The 16,249-nt window shown below is 41.0% G+C and overlaps 1 protein-coding gene across 1 annotated transcript in view; it reads right to left on the bottom strand.

Moving 5' to 3' along the window:
* LOC121330309 (MAM domain-containing glycosylphosphatidylinositol anchor protein 2-like) overlaps positions 1 to 16,249 on the bottom strand; it is a 164,443-nt gene that overhangs the window by 82,308 nt on the left and 65,886 nt on the right. The window contains exons 4-6 of the mRNA XM_041276733.1: positions 5,820 to 6,016; positions 3,660 to 3,792; positions 544 to 813 (exon numbers count right to left, since the gene is read on the bottom strand). Of these exons, the coding sequence (XP_041132667.1) occupies positions 544 to 813; positions 3,660 to 3,792; positions 5,820 to 6,016 (600 nt within the window). The remainder of the gene's footprint in view (positions 1 to 543; positions 814 to 3,659; positions 3,793 to 5,819; positions 6,017 to 16,249) is intronic.

Here is a 16,249-nt window from a genome sequence, read left to right as displayed (position 1 = left end):
GAACGTCTGGAAGAGCTGCTCATTCCACTTCCATGCACATGCACTTCCTCAGAACTGAGCCACGCCGAGGATTCCAAACAAGGCCTCGGCTCTCAGAGAAAGGAACATTAAGAAAACCTCATATTTCTGGTTTAAAAACATACCCAGTTGCTCCAAATTATCGCTGAATTAAGAAGTAAACAAGAAAAAAAAGTGTGTGTGTGTGTGTGTGTGTGTGTGTGTGTGTGTGTGTGTGTGTGTGTTTGCGGTGTGCAGCCAAATTGTGTCCAGAAACAAAAAGGTTTTTTCTGTATATAAAGTTACAAACATCCTTTTAAATAAAATCGGGTTGTTTATTTCTAATTGTTGTATTTTAAAGGGTGCTTTGTTTGTTTGTTTTTAACCTTATTAATTAACTTGGAATAAAATGCTTGGAAAATCCTCCCCAATGAACATGGGGTTTTAGCAGAATGACCCGATACACTAGAAAGCAGCCTGCAATAGTAACAGTGATCAGGAAAGAATCTCTCCTGCAACATTCCCTGGATTTGAACCAGTGTTTACCTCTAACGATGATGGTGGTGGATTTCTTAGCAGGGTTGCCCACGTTGTTGTTCGCCACACAGCTGTAAATCCCGGCATCTTCAGAGGTAATCGCTGGTAAGGTTAAAGTTCCCCTGTTCAACACGCTTTTCTGAGGCAGGGTCTCGGTGCCTCTGACCCAGGTCAATGTGGGAGTGGGCTCCCCTCCTGACGTTATACAGACCAGGGTCACCGTCTCCCCTGGGTTCACTACAATGGGGTCTTCCACCAGCAACTTGATCGAAGGAGATGCTGAAAGTCAACGGAATGGAAAATAATAAAAATGCAGAATGCACATTTTCCATCAGACGTCAACATTCACTGATTAATCCAAAATCAGAAATCCAATGACAAACGTTTTGGACTAGAAGTCTTTTTTCATTGTCTTCAAATTACTTTAGAGTCTCAGTTATAAAGTACAGTACTAACATGAGACTTAGACCCATCTTACACAGTAATTACAATGTTATTATGCTTCGTTACAATGCACTTAACATGTAAATAATTCTGCATGGTATATATTGTATCAGAAAAGAGTTAGGGTTAGAGTTAGAGTTAGGGTTAGGGTTAGAGTTAGGGTTAGGGTTAGGGTTAGGGTTAGGGTTAGGGTTAGAGTTAGGGTTAGGGTCAGGGATAGGGTTAGGGTTTGGGTATAGGATTAGGGTTTAGAGTTAGGGTTAGGGTTTGGGGATAGGATTAGGGTTTAGGGTTAGGTTTAGAGTTAGGGTTAGGGTTAGGGTTAGGGTTAGGGTTAGGGTTAGAGTTAGGGTTAGGGTTAGGGTTAGGGTTAGGGTTTGGGTATAGGATTAGGGTTTAGAGTTAGGGTTAGGGTTAGGGTTAGGGTTAGGGTTTAGAGTTAGTTTTAGGATTTGGGGATAGGATTAGGGTTTAGAGTTAGGGTTAGGGTTTGGGGATAGGATTAGGGTTTAGAGTTAGGGTTAGGGTTAGGGATAGCGTTAGGGTTAGGGTTTAGAGTTAGGGTTAGGTTTTGGGGATAGGATTGGGGATAGGATTAGGGTTATATCATGTAAAAAATGTACATATTAAGTGCATTGTAACTATGCATAATAACATTGTTATTAGAGACACTTCATGTAAAATGTTACTGAACATGCATTGCTAAGATGATGCATCTGGTAATATAAACCCTTTTTGTGAGATTTGCCATCAGAAATGTGCTATATTTATATGCTATTTTTCAAAAGCAGTGCGGTCCAGTGGTTAAAGTCCAGGGCTTGTAACCAGAAGGTCACTGGTTCAAATCCCACCTCTGCCACTGACTGACTCACTGCGTGACCCAGAGCAAGTCATTTATCCTCCTTGTGCTCTGTCCTGCGGATGAGATGTTAAATCAATGTCCTATTGTAAGTGACTCTGCATATAATGCACAGTTCACAGCCTGCCTCTGTAAAGTGCTTTGTGATGGTGGTCCAGTACTTACATTATATTATTATTATTATATCAATTCTCAGCTCGAGCTGTCAATACTTTAACACACAGCCTTGCTAAACTGGCTTGGAATCGCTGCCAGAAAACGGAGCTGAGTGCACAGACACTGCATCTCTAGAGACAGGATTAAGGGGTTTAAAACCTGCTTGGGCTGACAGTGAAATCCAGAAACGCCAGCAAGTCCTAAGCCCCCTGTGTTCAGCAGGATTTTGTTTTAATTAACTGTGAGTGTGTAATAAAACTGACTCTTCTCCAAGACGAGTTTTGAATTACACTGAAACTGTAAAGGTACGTTTTGAACCCACCACCGGTTATATCATGTAAAAAATGTACTGTACATATTAAGTACATTGTAACTGTGCACAATAACAGTGTAATTATGTGTCCATACACATGAACGTACACAGTAATTAGAGACACCTAATGTAAAGTGTTATCAGAATATATATATATACATATATATATATATATATACATCATACATATATACATATATATATATATATATATAGATATATATTATATATATATATATATATATGGGAAAACAAAAGAGGAGGGTGCTTTATAGATTCCCATAGCTGAAGTACCAGAGTCTACAACAACAGGCTTCCCAACACCAGCAGAGAAACAGGGCTGTTGTGAAATTCAGCTTGGATTGCTTAAAGGTCTCCGCTATATAAACACCTTTTCAAAAAAATCAAGAAAACCTTACCCAATGGCCCCTGCTGTGTGCTGTTAAAACTGTATTGTCATTAATCAGCATGCTGATAGGCCAGCAAATGCACTGCAGTGCATATAAATAGCCTGTGCATGGGGCTGATTGGTGGAGGGAGAGGCAAGTTATTGTCTGTTCCAGTGCATGCAGGGATACAAATGAGGCAGCCGCTGTGCCTGGAAAGAGCAAAGCCACAGGAATCAGCAGGGTGCATGGGCAGACTGATTTTCACCATCATCATTATGGGCTTCCAGCATTAGTCTGAACAATGGTCAAATGAGACGCAGGAAGAATTACACACATGCTCTCCCTCCTCATGCATCTCACAAAGATCAGGTCTCCATTAAAGCTGCATGAGAGCTTCCCAATGCCTGATAAACAATAACAGTTGCAGACCATTTACAGAGACGTTCCTTTAATAAAACGTCTCTTAGGATGGAGTGGGAGGCAGTGGTTACATGGTAGATAAAGCAGTGACCTGACTCTCTGAGTGACTGCAGGCCATAGCCATATGGGCAGAACGGCTTACTTCTGTCTTGGGTTCAGTTTGGAGTTAGAATAAAAGCCTCTTGGTTACAGGAGAAACAGTTATTTTATAATGCATATACAATTGGTTTGATATCAATACATTGCACCTGATTTATGCTTCTTGTGCTACTGTATAATACGATAAAGTCCTACCCACAGTTGCAAAGTACTTTGCCTGCTGAAACAAACAGGAATACAATATCTCAAATTCATGGGCTCAAAATAAGCATAGTCATCATTTCTGGCAGATTCAGTGACTTGCGGTATTCTTGTGATGAGTTTCAGTGTCCCGCTGTGCTCACAATATCAGTATAGTAGAATGTGGCAAGCTGACACAGTGAAGCAAAACAACTGGAATTGTCTTTGTATCCACTGCTACCCTGCGCTGACCGGAGAGGGTTACCTGTTTTGTTTGAAAGCCTGAAGACGACCATCTTGTCAGGGATGCTGCACACGTTTCGGACCGAAGCAATGCAGCTGTAGTTTGCGTAATCCTGCGGTCGAAGATTCTTCAGCTTTAAGATTTTGGTTTCACCCTGCAAAGAAAAACAACAACAGCACATGCACATTTGTGTTTTTTCATTTTTTTCATTTTTGGAGGGTATGGGTATTCCTGGCTGGGCCAAAAATCAATCCCGATGGGTCTATTATCTGTACAGCTACAATTCTGTCAGGAAACTCATGCGATAGAGTATTCATTAAACAGCAATACTGTTAAACACTCATCAATGGCTTAGCCTGACGTGACAGTGAAGCTTCACCCATTCTGTATGGGCTGTGTCTAAATGTCGAGAGCTGCCATTCAGAGGCTTTCTTTTCTGAATATCTTATCTCATCAGGGCAATTCCAACAACTAGCACTTTGCCGGGAGCAAGCTTTCAAGACCTTATGCAGAAGAGTCATCAGTTAACAGATATAAATGAGACTTCTGTCTAAACTTTATACTTAATGAAAAATTGGGACATTGCACACTTTGTATTGTGATGGACTTTAGACACTGACATTTATCAAATTACACTTTATTATTCAGATGTAATTTGATTAGTCGAGGATTTATGGGCTCCAGTTCACACCACTCTCTCCCTGTCTCTCTCTCTCTCTCTCTCTCTCTCTCTCTCTCTCTCTCTCTCTCTCTCTCTCTCTCTCTCTCTCTCTCCTCTCCCTCTCTTTTTCTAAACCTCTCTCTCTCTCTCTCTCTCTCTCTCTCTCTCTCTCTCTCTCTCCCTCTCTCTCTCTCTCTCTCTCTCTCTCTCTCTCCGGGAGAGAGACAGAGGGTTAGGCACTCTCCATCTCTCTTCTCTCTAGGGAGAAAGGCGTGAGGAGGCGAAGGGACAGCTCTCTCCTTAGCTCTCCTCTCTAGAGAGAGGCAGGAGAGAGGGAGAGAGGAGAGGGAAACACCAAGTAGAACCTCTGCTCTCGGTCTCTCTCTGAGTGTCGATCTCGAGGGAGCTAATGTCTCAGCTCTCTCTCTCTCTCTCTCTCTCTCTCTCTCTCTCTCTCTCTCTCTCTCTCTCTCTCTCTCTCTCTCTCTCTCTCTCTCTCTCTCTCTCTCTCTCCTCTCTCTCTCTCTCTCTCTCTCTCTCTCTCTCTCTCTCTCTCTCTCTCTCCTCCCTCCTCTCTCTCTCTCTCTCTCTCTCTCTCTCCCTCTCTCCTCTCTCTCTCTCTCTCTCTCTCTCTCTCTCTCTTCTCTCTCTCTCTCTCTCCTCTCCTCTCTCTCTCTCTCTCTCTCTCTCTCTCTCTCTCTCTCTCTCTCTCTCTCTCTCTCTCTCTCTCTCTCTCTCTCTCTCTCTCTCACACACAGAAACAGTTGTTTATCCTGCTGTTTTTACATCACAGCAAAACCCATTCTGCCCTTAGTCTCTTCAGTCTATTCAAACAGCAGGGGGCTTTCACTGGAGGAAAATGTGAAGAGATGCTGGACTCAGTCTTTGGGGTTATTTGTTATTTAGTTTGAGCCCTTGCAGTGAAAAAGTGATTGTATGTAAGTGTATATATTATCTAAGAAGTTGGACAGGTTTATTTTCCCGATATTTTAAAGACAGGAAGACCATGAAGACATGCAGAACTAAATTAAATGTATTCATTTGGCGTTTTCCCATTTTGCGTTGCCTCGGGATGCAATACAATTTAATCCAGGCCTTCTTAATTGATTGTTAATTCTCTAGATTAGTATTTCTGAATCCACCATTAAAGATCTATCGCCCTTTATAGCTTGACAATAGTACCCTTTATAAAAGTTTAGTAGAAGCACAGCAAAGTCTAATAAAACATAGTGAAAGCATGGTAAAGCATAGGTACACATTGTAAAGAATAGTGAGGTATGGCAGAGAATATTATTAAACATGGCAAACCATGGTAAACAATGAGAAATGCATAGGAAAGGCACAGTAGAAAACTGCAAGAATACAGCAGGAGGCTTTTATAAGGGTCTAGTAAACCCACATGTCTTGAGCAGTGCATAGAAAGCCATGAAAGGACCCACCTGAATGGTTATATATAGATGCAGTATTTTGTTGGGATCAATCAAACAGTCTGCTGTAGGTAACAACTAGGACTGTAATACCTGGGTGAAGAAGGGCTCATAGATCTCCACTCCCTTGTCAGAGCCCTGGGACAGGACATCCCGGCCGCGGCGCCAGCTGTACCGCACTGGGGGGTTGGAGTTGGCCACGCATCGCAGGAACACGGTCCGCTCGTAGTAAAACTGCTCCTTCGCCTCCCCGATACTCTGGTGCACTGTCACAGAGGGGTCATCCAGATCTGCAAAACACACAACAAACCAATAGCATGAATACATATGCAGATTGAAAGCTCAAGGCACAGCATGGCTAGATGTAGTATGTAATATAGAGCAGGATGATTAGACTGTTCAGCCCAGGATCTCACCTGGTTCAGCAGGAGCCAACCTCAACTGAGCTGTGACCTCCGATGTGGGTCAGGGGTCAGCCAAGGCCAGGTGATGGAGGACCAACAAGGGGGATCAGTTGCAAAGGAGCCAGTGGGGAGATGGGGGAGGCTTGCAGACAAGTTTTTAGTGAAAGGTCAGCTTTGACTACATAGTATTCGGTAGCCATTAGTTTTAGCATAGTGGGCTGAGCCTTGCTCCTAGAATTACGTCATGAAGCATGAAATAATGTAATATACTTCTGTACCATGCCATTGTTCTTGTTTGTTTGTCTTGCTTTACTTTGCTTTGCTTTACTTGACTCTGTTGCTATACTTTTTATCATGGTACTGTACACCGTAGAACACGAGCAGGCTTGTTTGAAAATGTCTCTAAGCATTGAACACTTTAAATGGCTCAGACAATACATAACCTGGTTCCACAGTTCAATTCTATAACACACATCACAGAGTCGGGTATTACTCAGTGAATCCCTATTAAACGGGATACATCCAAGTCCACACAGCTCTGCCATCCTGGCAACTGGGAGATATTGAACCCAGTAGCTGATGCTAAAGAACTAGCAATTAGCATAGTTTCATTACAAAACATTTGGAGGGGGGGGGGGAGGTGGTGGTAAAAAGAGACACCAAGGAAAAGAGGCAAAGGCTAGGAGTCAGTCAATATTCAAGCTGAATATTATAACCCCATACAGTGTGGCTATTTGTCTTGTACTCTGCCTATTAGACCATACTACAGTACCTCACAGGCCTACTAAAGATATTGTGTTTGTGCTCCATAGAGGACACAAATAAAACAGTTTCTCAACTGCAACCGACCATGATACTGATGACAAATTGACTCCAGACTTCCACAATCTTCCCATGCCAATGAGTAACCATTGACCCCCAATGGCTACTCATGGACTTCTTTATTGCTGTCAAGAAATAGACCCCCCCCCCAATGTTGTGCAGCTGAGAACCTCATCACGTCTCTTTAGGTTTTGTAATTTAGTCTTCAGGTTACACTGGGAATGAAACTATGAAGGGAGCATGTTAACAGTGAGAACTGCAGAGGGTGGAGACAGTTTTCGAATGGATATTTCTATCCGTGTCGACACCTCACACACTTTAACCAACGTTCTAAACTCTGCCTTGAAGTCCCTCACTCAGAAACATCCCAAATGAAAACCACTGTGTTAAATTTACCAATAAACTGGCATGAGAAGTGCGAGAAATCAAACTTGGCTAAACTCAAGCGATACACTCCAGACAGACATGTTCCAGTGTGCTTGTTTTGTTTATTTTCTCACTTTTCACTTGCAAAAGATTAACCTCTTAAGAACTACCCTGCACTGATATGTTCATATAAGTAAAACACAGTGAAGAATACGAGCAGTGTATGGGCAAAAGATGTGAAACTAAGGGCTACATTCTCAAAGTTATTCATTCCATAAGAGCTATAAGGGCTCTTGAGAGTGGAAACAAATACAAACTCTCTTTACTGGGAATTGCATTTTATTCTGGTCATGGTTTTGATTTGAACATTATGAAGAAAGTGACATGATAGTGAGACAGTAGAGGACCCTGCTGCCAGCAACATATTTCAGTTACAAAGAAATGGAGCATACTGTATAAGAGCCTTTAGACATTCCTGAAAGAATATCTGGGGATAATCAGATAAGAGTTGCATGATTTATTGACCACCAGGGCAGTTACACTGGTATATAATCCACTGGTAGAACAGGACTAATGGTATCACTATGATATGTACCAATATACATTGCTAAGTCATGCTGTACCATTGTACCATATCACTGTAATGGCATTGCTATTGCTGATAACTTTGTATACTTTTTCTAATGCTTCCTCTGGGGTTTCTTTGGGCCTATACACTGGCATTATAATGGTAATGCAATGGTAGTATCCTGACAATCACGTAAGGGTTCACATTGACAAGTTTGCCATTTAAAACACTGGATCCCTGCTTTCAACATCAATATAAATCCTTGCCCATTCACACTGCCAGAGACCTTAATGCATTGAATTTGCTTGCTGTACTTTGTTGGATTTGTTGTTTTTCTGCACATACAAGGGCTTGTGTTTTTATCACAGCCAGGGGAGGTTTTACAGCACAGAGGCATTTTCTGAATTTCAAATCACAATGCCCTGAAAATTGGCAGATGAATATGCCATGCCTGACATTCTGTCAAACAGCATGTTCAAACACTCAACCTTAAGCTTCAAAGAAACATGGCCATTAAAAAACAAAACAAAGGGAAAGATATATGCAATGAATAAACAAATTAATCCATACATACATCTATAAATGAACCCTCTTTAGCTAACCATACAGGTCTAGACTTGCACTCCAGTTTTGCACATTTTCCACCATTTCTTGATTGTTGTTTTCTTGTGTGTTTGTTCGTTTCACTTTGTTTGCTTTGTTCGTCTATTCAGGCTCCAGCTATCCAGAGAGTTGCTAAACAGAAGTAGAGCCTGTTTGACCAACAGCTCAGAAAATCATGGGGTGTCTGATTTTTATTTTATTTTATTGTTGTTTCATCATATTAAATGCTTATATGCACATTTCAATACTGACAACACAGCACTGAGCTTGTTAATAAGATGCACATGATGCCGCTGTCCTGCTTCTTGACAGGGACCCAACCCCAGTGGTGACGCGCTTCATTTCAGAACTTGCACAAAGTTGCAGACAATCGAATTCCTTTGGGTAGAATTTACTTCCTTTAGTTTTTGACACCTGTTCTTTTTTAGCAAGTGGAGCCGAGGGAAAACGCTGTTTATACTGCAAAGTGAATTAATGCACAGGTCTATACACAGGTGTATCTGAATCTGGAAACAGATTTACTTTGTCAATGTTTTAAAGACAATAATGTGAAATTAGAAACAGATGTTCACAATACTGTGCTAATATCTTATGATAAGCTAAATTGGATATACAGTATTTTGCTGCCTGATTTTAACTTTTTCAATATTGGAGGCAGGTCGTTCTTTGGATGAGATGTAAAACCGAGTTCCTTGCAAGGGACTCTACAATAGCAGCTGCTGATGCATAGTTCACCCCCTAGTCTCTGTAAGTTGCTTTGGATAAATTATAATGAATTATAATTAAATTGGATTATAATTAAACCACAATACCAATGATACTTTGACCAGTATTAAATAAGGACTGCTGCCCTCTGGACTAGTGGCTGCCTGTGAGGAGCAGAAGGACAGAGCCGGATTACAGAAAGGGGCGTCACTTCAGAGCTAAGGCAGTAAGCACGTCTGTGTTACAGAGAGGCAATACAAAGCCTTCCCAACATGAGTAATGGGTTTCTGTTTATCCATTCATCTGAATACTCCATGGTATTTTAGACTGTTTGTTTCCGAGGGGCAATAATAATGTTTGTGATAAACCTGTCAGCAAGGAGTTACAGCAATCCAACTGCGAAACCCAACAAAATCATGAATAAAGTCGTTCTGCATGGGTATGGAAAGCAAGTCACTGACTCCCAAATTACATTGCAAATCACTCCAAGGCAATTCCCTGTGAAGGGCCTGCTAATAGTGGGAACCCTTTACAAATCCGTGACTGCTTAGAATAAAGGGGACATTGGCTATATGTATTTAAAGAGTTACTTTGACAGGAGAAACCCATAGACATCCCCTTTTTCAAAGACTGCCCTGAGACTAGGCAAGTATTCACTCACGCATTAGAAATATACACTAAGGGTTTGTTTCACAGAACCAGATTAAGACTACCTTACCTAAATTAACTTGAATTAGTTAAAGTCCACGGTCTGTGAAACCTTAGATACAAGACTTAGGTATGCATGCTAGCAGGGTCACATCAAGACCACCTAGTACTAAGAATGTCAAAAGAGATTAATCAGAGCCGTGGGATTCATAATGCATGAAGTGAAAAGTGGGTTACAATTGCATGGTCGACATTACCCAAGCTGGATGCAGATGTAAGTAGATCTATGCAGAAATAAGTCCCTTAACATGCATTTACAATGTTGGTTCTGGATACTCTGCCAAGGAAATCAAACACAACCAGAACTATAATTTCTTGAGCCAGTATGAACATGGCGGAAGACCAGACACACTATATATATATATATATATATATATATATATATATATAATGTATATTTCATATATCATATATATATATATCATGCTCTCAAACAGCAGCGTTACTTTGTAGTACAGTCAAGTGTACCACTACATAGACAAAGGAATCCATCTGTACCAATAAGAATGGGCCTAGCCAGCTTGATTAAAGCATCTAATCTCTTTCTATAATTAGACTTTTCTGCCTTTCCGTATCTATCAGTGTGTTTTCCTTTCTTCCTTTCTTTCTTTCTTTCTTTCATCAGATTGGACCTCTTATTTTCTTTCATTCCTTTGTTATTTAGATCTGCCCTGCCTTGCTTTGAATTTAATCTTCTAAAATTTGCTAAGCGATAGGGCTGTCAGTTAAGCCTCCAAATAGAAATTGATTAATTGAGCTCACAAAATGTAATCGTTCGGAAACGTTCCGATGATTGTACCTGCCCCAAACCTTTTTTACTTATTTTTTGCTCTGTGATTGGTGTGTCTTTTTAATGGTTTTTATGCTGATGTAGACTTGTCAGACTAGTGCTTTTTTATATGTATATAAGATACACTGACATGCTGACGTGTTTTTCTAAATAGTTTGGGAACCGGAATCAGACTCAAAATGCCCGGCTCCAATGACAGATACCCGGTTCCTATGACAGATACCAGGCTGTAATGACAGAAACCTGGCTGTAATGACAGAAACCTGGCTGTAATGACAGATACCCGGCTGCAATGACAGATACCCGGCTGCAATGACAGATACCAGGCTGTAATGACAGATACCCGGTTGCAATGACAGATACCCGGCTGCAATGACAGATACCCGGCTGCAATGACAGATACCCGGTTCCTATGACAGATACTCGGCTGCAATGACAGATACCAGGCTGTAATGACAGAAACCTGGCTGTAATGACAGATACCCGGCTGCAATGACAGATACCCGGCTGCAATGACAGATACCAGGCTGTAATGACAGATACCCGGTTGCAATGACAGATACCCGGCTGCAATGACAGATACCCGGCTGCAATGACAGATACCCGGCTGCAAGGACAGATACCCGGTTGCAATGGCAGATACCCGGCTGCAATGACAGATACCCAGTTCATGCTCAGGACCAAGTCTTTGTGCACACCTCTGATAAATTCTCAAATCATGCTGGTAGTCAAGGTAGATGCAGAGTGACTGGTTTAACCCAAGCCCAAGGGTGAATTTTCTCAGTGGTATTGCATTAGACAGATAGAGGTTTAGTCTTCCTGCCAGCTGGTGGATCTCAAAGTGTTTCAGCCCTTTTAAGCAAAGCACCTGAATTGAAACTCAAGAAGCAAAAGTTGGCATCAAAATATGAACAGGTTACTGAGAAATCTTCAGGATGCAGCAAAGGCTGCAGACTGGGAGGAACTGAAAGAAAGAAAACAATCATACTTCTGTATAACTTCTTTTACCATCTACTGCAAGCAAAATGCAGCAAAACTGACTTACCCCAGGTGAAAGGACTACATCGGGAGAGACTGACGATTTAAACCAACAGTCAGTAAACATTTTAATATCTGATAACAGCTGTATAAAAGTTCCATTGCTAATGAATAATGATAACTTCTGGTGTGTTTGTAGCCAGATTGAATGGCAGTCGTGGGGACAGAAAAACAGCATCAGTGTTGTTGCAGGGGGGAGCATTGATGTGGGTACAAACACAGGATGTGGCCACTGAAAGAAGGCAATTCCTTATCTCTTGACAATCGCTAATGAGAATAATTAGTGAAATGTGTTTCAGATTAATTTGTGTGATTTATGTGATAATCTGTACTGCGCCAAAAGTACAAAGTGCAAACCTTACCATACGTTAACTGCAAATAACTAAAATGTATGATATGCCAAACAAATAAACTAATCAGTATAGAAAAATTGTGTACAGTATTTTGGTACACTGCCCTACTGTCACCCACTCGTTTATTTCTCTTCCCTCAACTACCCACATAAATAATTAGATCTGCATAATTTACTCATATCATTCAGAAAAGCAAATCACTCAAAATTGAGTTTACAGTGCAGGGCTAAGCAATTTAAATCATTTAGCAGAGTCTGCATTTCAATTTGAGAATCACGCCTAAACTCAGGACCCTGTTAAAGTGTGATTAGTTTTACAAGCACAACACAACTGCCATTTTAAAAGCAACAGTCTGTCTTTGGAATAAACACAGCGGCTCAACCCTGTCAACCCACCCGATGACTGCAAACCCGCCAGGAAGCAAGCCGCAGTCAGGGTCTGGCTTCCTACAGAGAATCAAGCTTTATTTCATTCTAGTTGTTGAACGTGAAACCCTCTGCAGGATAAGCACAGCTTGCTCCCATGAGTGTCTCAGCAGGTCACTAGAAATACACACAAGAAATCCACTATTGAAAAGCAGCTTTAAGAGTACATCTAATCAAAGGCCACAGCAACAAGGGGTGTTAAAGGGGCAAGCCATGCAAATTTACAAGCGCTCTGCAGCAATACTGACAGCCCATCCTCTGAAACCGGACCCTTGCATCTACATCATTTTCTTGAGCATATATATATATTTATACATATATACATATATATATACACACACACAAAAGGACTACTGCACTTTGTGTTCTTACAGAATCATTCATGTTGACTTAAAAAAGGGAGTTCTCTATGCCTGTCTGTCTCGCTTGCCTGATGCAGTTTAAGCTGAACAGTTGTTATTAACACCCCAACCCCAGTGTAGCAGCAATAAAGAAATAATGAGACCCAGCTCAGGCAGCATGCTGACATGTGATCCTTTTGATTGAATCCTGAAGATTTCACTTGGCTGTTTGTGTCCAGCCTCTGTCCTGCTAGATCAGCACACCAGGCTGTTTGTGTCCAGCCTCTGTCCTGCTAGATCAGCACACCAGGCTGTTTGTGTCCAGCCTCTGTCCTGCTAGATCAGCACACCAGGCTGTTTGTGTCCAGCCTCTGTCCTGCTAGATCAGCACACCAGGCTGTTTGTGTCCAGCCTCTGTCCTGCTAGATCAGCACACCAGGCTGTTTGTGTCCAGCCTCTGTCCTGCTAGAACAGCACACCAGGCTGTTTGTGTCCAGTCTCTGTCCTGCTACATCAGCACACCAGACTGTTTCTGTGATACAATAAGAACAAACTGATCTTCCCACTCAGGTAATACTGGTATTCTTGTACAGCAATACTAAGAAACTGGTTTATGATTGAGTGTTTGAACTTCTGGATGGTACTGGGATTGCAACAGCAACACTTCAAGTTCCTTTGAGGAAGGTGTCTCTGCTTTCTACTTAATGCCTTGATCATTTTCAGCATCTGTAACCTTTATAACCGTAAAGCGTGGTAAACTGCAGAGCAGTTGTGCAGCTTTCATATTTTCCCTCAGCTCCTCCTCTGTGTATGTGTGTGCTTAGCCATGCTTGTCTACGCTTTACCATCCCTTCAATATGTCTGATCAAACTCTGCTATGCTCTCAACGTGGCATACCGCACAAAACGTTTATGAGGGTAAATATGAAGATGATGATGGCATCCCCTTGAAACATTCTCCTTTAGATGTGTCAAGACAGTGGTCATTTGATTTTTTGTTCTCCTCAAAATGCCCCGCTCGGCTTATCCAGTATACTGACAGAGATTTGATTTCTGTCAAATGAAATAAACACTGAAGCGGTCCATCCCTTTTCAATAAATGGGCAGTAAATGCAGATTAATAAACTGCTCACCGTTAAGTCTAACCTTCAGGCAGAGATCTACTTTTTTTCTTTTGTGAGAAAGGCTTGAAATTAAATGAATGTTTCCCTCTGATGAAAATGTGTAGATATCAATATTTTTTTAAGGCTCCAAGCGTCTCACATTTGCATAATGTCTCGTTTGAGCCTTTGGTAGCCGAGCCCCATTGAGTCCGTTCTGGGAGCAGTGATTGATTCTGAGTATGATTCAGTCACTGGAAGGGCTCAAGCATTCTTTTTTCACCATCTCTATTAATATCATTACAATTCATATTCATGACTGGAATTCTTTATACTCAGACAGGCAGGGCACAGCCATTCATTTCACAATGTTGCCCCGAATCATTATTAAAAGACTTGGGAAAGAGATTGTATACTGATAAATGTGACTGGACGTCATTGAAATATTCATGCCGAGCTTTCAGAAGAATCGGATTGTATTTTTATTTTACCGGATTCACCCAAAACCCTTTCATTTCCTGTACTTTAATAAACTTTTTTTTTTTTTTTTTTAGATAACAGGCTTTGGAAATAATTGCTAAATTTGGGAGATTCTTTCAGTTTTCAAATGGACCTGCCCTATTCCCAGTCCATTGACTGTTGTTCATTTTTTGTTACTCAGTTTTTATATTGTGCATCAGATACATGGTGCATCTGTTCTGTATTTCCAATGGTACTGTTTACTGTGCAACACAGCAATTGTATTCTGTCTAATTTTGAGTTTAAAATCGATACAAAAAATATATATATAAGAGGTCGTATATATGAAGGGGTTTACAATAGAATTCAATCAGTGTGGAATTCTATCTTGTGTGCGCTCCTTTCCCTTACACTACAGCACCTGAGAGGTGTTCATCAAGCTAGAACTTAAACCAGGAGCCATACCAACATACATTCTCCATTGGGATGGAATTGTATTTTCTTTATAGCTATCTAACGCCACTAAAAGCATACGGCTGACATTTCCAAAAGCTGATAAAAGTGATTTTCTTGGTTCCCCAACAAAGGAGACATTAACTCAGATCCAATCAAGCAATCACAAAACCCAAGCCAGAACAAATTCAGAATATACAATCCAATACACATGGACTGCATCGTTACTGGACTGGAAGATGACAATACAAACCGGGGTGACAGATACAGAAGTATTGTATTTCACAAGGTAGGTTGCTTACCAACATGCTAATTAGTTTCTAAAGGTAAAAATTTGGTGGGTGGAACATTGATGCCTGCCATTGACAAGGGATTCAACAGCGACAAAGGTCTGCTTCCTCTGTCTCTAAAGAGCTTATTTACATCTCTTAATTACAGAGATCGGCACAGCGCCGGGGAACGTAGCATCCATCGAAATTTAAACTTTGTGGGCCCCATTTATCTTATTACATTCTAGTGTTTCACACATAACCATTTAACCTGCTATTATACTGACACAAAAACATCTCTGAACCATACAAGGAAGAAAGAAATAATAATAGAGGATCAGAAAGGCGGCAGTGAAATACCAGGACTGTGTACACATACAGCTCTATATAACGCACCCGAGAAGCACCTGCCATATGAAGCACATACAGAGTGTTGATGCTCTGTCGCTCTCACAACTGATTAATATGCATCCAGAGAGGCATCCATTCTGTAGACAGAAAATCTAATAGACTGAGAAAGCATTCCAAGATTTCTGTAATACAATACAATGTAATATACAATACACCAATCAATGCAAGAGACAATGTGTGTATGATGAGAAATGAAACGCAAATGATCCTTGCTACTGGCCCCCAGTTATGAACACACCCACTAGCTGTCAGCTCCACCCCTGTCTTTTACTCGGCTTTACCATGTTTACCATGTATGCCTGTGCTTCACTACACTGTTCTATGTTTATGCCACAGTAAACGAAGAATCCAAACCCAAAGTTTGTCTCCAACTTACTCATACTGTACTTTTACAGCAACATGTTTTGAAAGTACAATAAAGATAACAGTGGGTTAGAAAATAATGTATCGTTTTATTACAAAACATCTTTATTGCATTACTTCAAATGGCTAAGTTAAATGTGCTGCAAGCTGCTGCAAGACAGCCATTCTCATGCTAATTAAAAGGCTGCAGCCACTAAAAATAGCCAGAGCTGTAAAGGAGAGATCAGTTAGATCTCTGAGGGGAGTTGTTCTCTTCTGTATCTGTTCTGTTTAAAGAATAAAGAAAAGGCAGCACACGAAAGCACCCAGTTCTGTAGAGCTGCTTTTGGAAATAAAAGCAATCGAT

The sequence above is a fragment of the Polyodon spathula genome, chromosome 17 (genome assembly GCF_017654505.1).
Source record: "Polyodon spathula isolate WHYD16114869_AA chromosome 17, ASM1765450v1, whole genome shotgun sequence".
Lineage (NCBI taxonomy): Eukaryota > Metazoa > Chordata > Actinopteri > Acipenseriformes > Polyodontidae > Polyodon > Polyodon spathula.
This window is presented reverse-complemented; position numbering and strand designations above follow the sequence as displayed.